This window comes from Hemibagrus wyckioides, linkage group LG21, assembly GCF_019097595.1.
Source record: "Hemibagrus wyckioides isolate EC202008001 linkage group LG21, SWU_Hwy_1.0, whole genome shotgun sequence".
Lineage (NCBI taxonomy): Eukaryota > Metazoa > Chordata > Actinopteri > Siluriformes > Bagridae > Hemibagrus > Hemibagrus wyckioides.
Genome location: NC_080730.1, coordinates 21,567,966 through 21,570,465, shown reverse-complemented (window position 1 = coordinate 21,570,465; position 2,500 = coordinate 21,567,966). Strand labels below are relative to the sequence as shown.

General features: G+C 50.7%; 1 protein-coding gene across 3 annotated transcripts in view; it reads left to right on the top strand.

Moving 5' to 3' along the window:
• The window catches only part of pparda (peroxisome proliferator-activated receptor delta a), a 62,668-nt gene that overhangs the window by 6,212 nt on the left and 53,956 nt on the right, over window positions 1–2,500 (top strand). For 2 of the 3 annotated variants that reach the window (XM_058372999.1, XM_058373000.1), the window contains one exon: window positions 488–838. The exons of the other annotated variant lie outside the window; for it this stretch is intronic. In XM_058372999.1, coding sequence (XP_058228982.1) covers window positions 488–838 — 351 coding nt within the window. The remainder of the gene's footprint in view (window positions 1–487; window positions 839–2,500) is intronic. 3 annotated transcript variants of the gene reach the window in all.

Genomic DNA, 2,500 nt, shown 5'->3' with positions numbered 1-2,500 from the left:
GAGTGTGTGGGTGTATGTGTATGGGTGTGGGTGTGTATGGGTGTATGTGGGTGTGTGTATGTGGGTGTATGTGTGTGAGTGTGTGGGTGTATGTGTATGGGTGTGTGTGTGGGTGTATGTGTGTGAGTGTGTGGGTGTATGTGTATGGGTGTGTGTGTGGGTGTGTGTATGGGTGTGTGTATGGGTGTGTGTGTGGGTGTATGTGTGTGAGTGTGTGGGTGTATGTGTATGGGTGTGTGTGTGGGTGTGTGTATGGGTGTGTGTGTGGGTGTATGTGTATGTGTGTGGGTGTGTGTATGGGTGTGGGTGTATGTGTATGGGTGTGTGTGTGGGTGTATGTGTGTGAGTGTGTGTGTGGGTGTATGTGTGTGAGTGTGTGTGGGTGTGTGTGGGTGGGTGTGTGCGTGAGTGTTTGTGTGTCATGAGCCCTCAGCATGACCTCAGCATTTTAGTCATCAGTGACTAAAAGATATTTTCTGTCCTGCAGCTTCGTCCTGGTCATGTGGACATCGAGGACATTCGGCCATGGAAGAGATTGAGTCAGCCATTTTAGCAATGAAGAACAGGAAGTCTGTGGAGGTGGGCAGAGCTACCTCACCTTCCAGAATCCATGCCTCTCCCCGGGCGGGGCCAGAGGAGGAGAGCTTTGAGAAAGTGTTGTCCGAGCTGAGTGGGGCTGAAAATGTGAACCTGGAGGCGGAGCTGGGTATGGAGGAAGAGTTTGTAAAGACACCAGGCTGGGGGCGGGGCTATGACAAAGTAGATGCAGCAGATGAGGTGGAACCTGAAAACAGCAGGGGCAGCATGAAGGAGATCCAAAATCCTGCTTCAACTTTAGGTGGGTCAGACTGATATGGGTGAGACTGGTGGAGTGTGGAGTGAGAGGGTGTGGAGTGACAGGGTGATGGAGTTAGAGGGTGAGGGAGTGTGGAGTGAGAGAGTGATGGCGTGAGTGAGATAGTGAGAGAGTGATGGCGTGAGTGAGAGTGAGAGAGAGAGTGATGGCGTGAGTGAGAGTGAGAGAGAGTGATGGCGTGAGAGAGAGAGTGATGGCGTGAGTGAGAGAGTGATGGAGTGAGTGAGAGAGTGATGGAGTGAGTGAGAGAGAGAGTGATGGAGTGAGTGAGAGAGTGATGGCATGAGTGAGAGAGTGATGGCATGAGTGAGAGAGTGATGGAGTGAGTGAGATAGTGAGTGAGAGAGAGAGTGATGGCATGAGTGAGAGAGTGATGGCATGAGTGAGAGAGTGATGGAGTGAGTGAGATAGTGAGTGAGAGAGAGAGTGATGGTGTGAGTGAGAGAGTGAGTGAGAGAGAGAGTGATGGCATGAGTGAGAGAGTGATGGCGTGAGTGAGAGAGAGAGTGATGGAGTGAGTGAGAGAGTGATGGCATGAGTGAGAGAGTGATGGCATGAGTGAGAGAGTGATGGCATGAGTGAGAGAGTGATGGAGTGAGAGAGAGAGTGATGGAGTGAGTGAGAGTGATGGCGTGAGAGAGAGAGTGAGAGAGAGAGTGATGGCATGAGTGAGAGAGTGATGGCATGAGAGAGAGAGTGAGAGAGAGAGTGATGGAGTGAGAGAGAGAGTGATGGAGTGAGAGAGAGAGTGATGGAGTGAGCGAGAGAGTGATGGAGTGAGAGAGAGAGTGATGGCGTGAGTGAGAGAGAGAGTGATGGAGTGAGAGAGAGAGTGATGGAGTGAGAGAGAGAGTGATGGCGTGAGTGAGAGAGTGATGGCGTGAGTGAGAGAGTGATGGCGTGAGTGAGAGTGATGGCGTGAGTGAGAGAGTGATGGCGTGAGTGAGAGAGTGATGGCATGAGTGAGAGAGTGATGGCGTGAGAGAGAGAGAGAGTGAGTGAGAGAGTGATGGAGTGAGTGAGAGAGTGATGGCATGAGTGAGAGAGTGATGGAGTGAGAGAGAGAGTGATGGAGTGAGTGAGAGTGATGGCGTGAGAGAGAGAGTGATGGCATGAGTGAGAGAGTGATGGCGTGAGTGAGAGAGAGAGTGAGAGAGAGAGTGATGGAGTGAGAGAGAGAGTGATGGCGTGAGAGAGAGAGTGATGGCGTGAGTGAGAGAGTGATGGAGAGAGAGAGTGATGGCATGAGTGAGAGAGTGATGGAGTGAGAGAGAGAGTGATGGCGTGAGTGAGAGAGTGATGGAGTGAGTGAGAGAGTGATGGAGTGAGTGAGAGAGTGATGGCGTGAGTGAGAGAGTGATGGAGTGAGTGAGAATCATTAGCATTACTAAGATCATTAACAGAGAGTCAGTAAGTTCTGCTGTGTAGAATCCCTGTTCTCTGTTTTTGTTCTGTTTGTTCTGTTTATGTTCAGATCTGGGTCTTGTGTCACTAGGTGGTAGTTCACACACACACACACACACACACAGTTAAATACACACACACACACACACACACACAGTTAAATACACACACACACAGACACCCTCTCTGTCGTGCCTTGTGAACTCTGTCCTACCTGATGTGGTTTCCTGAGCGTCTCCT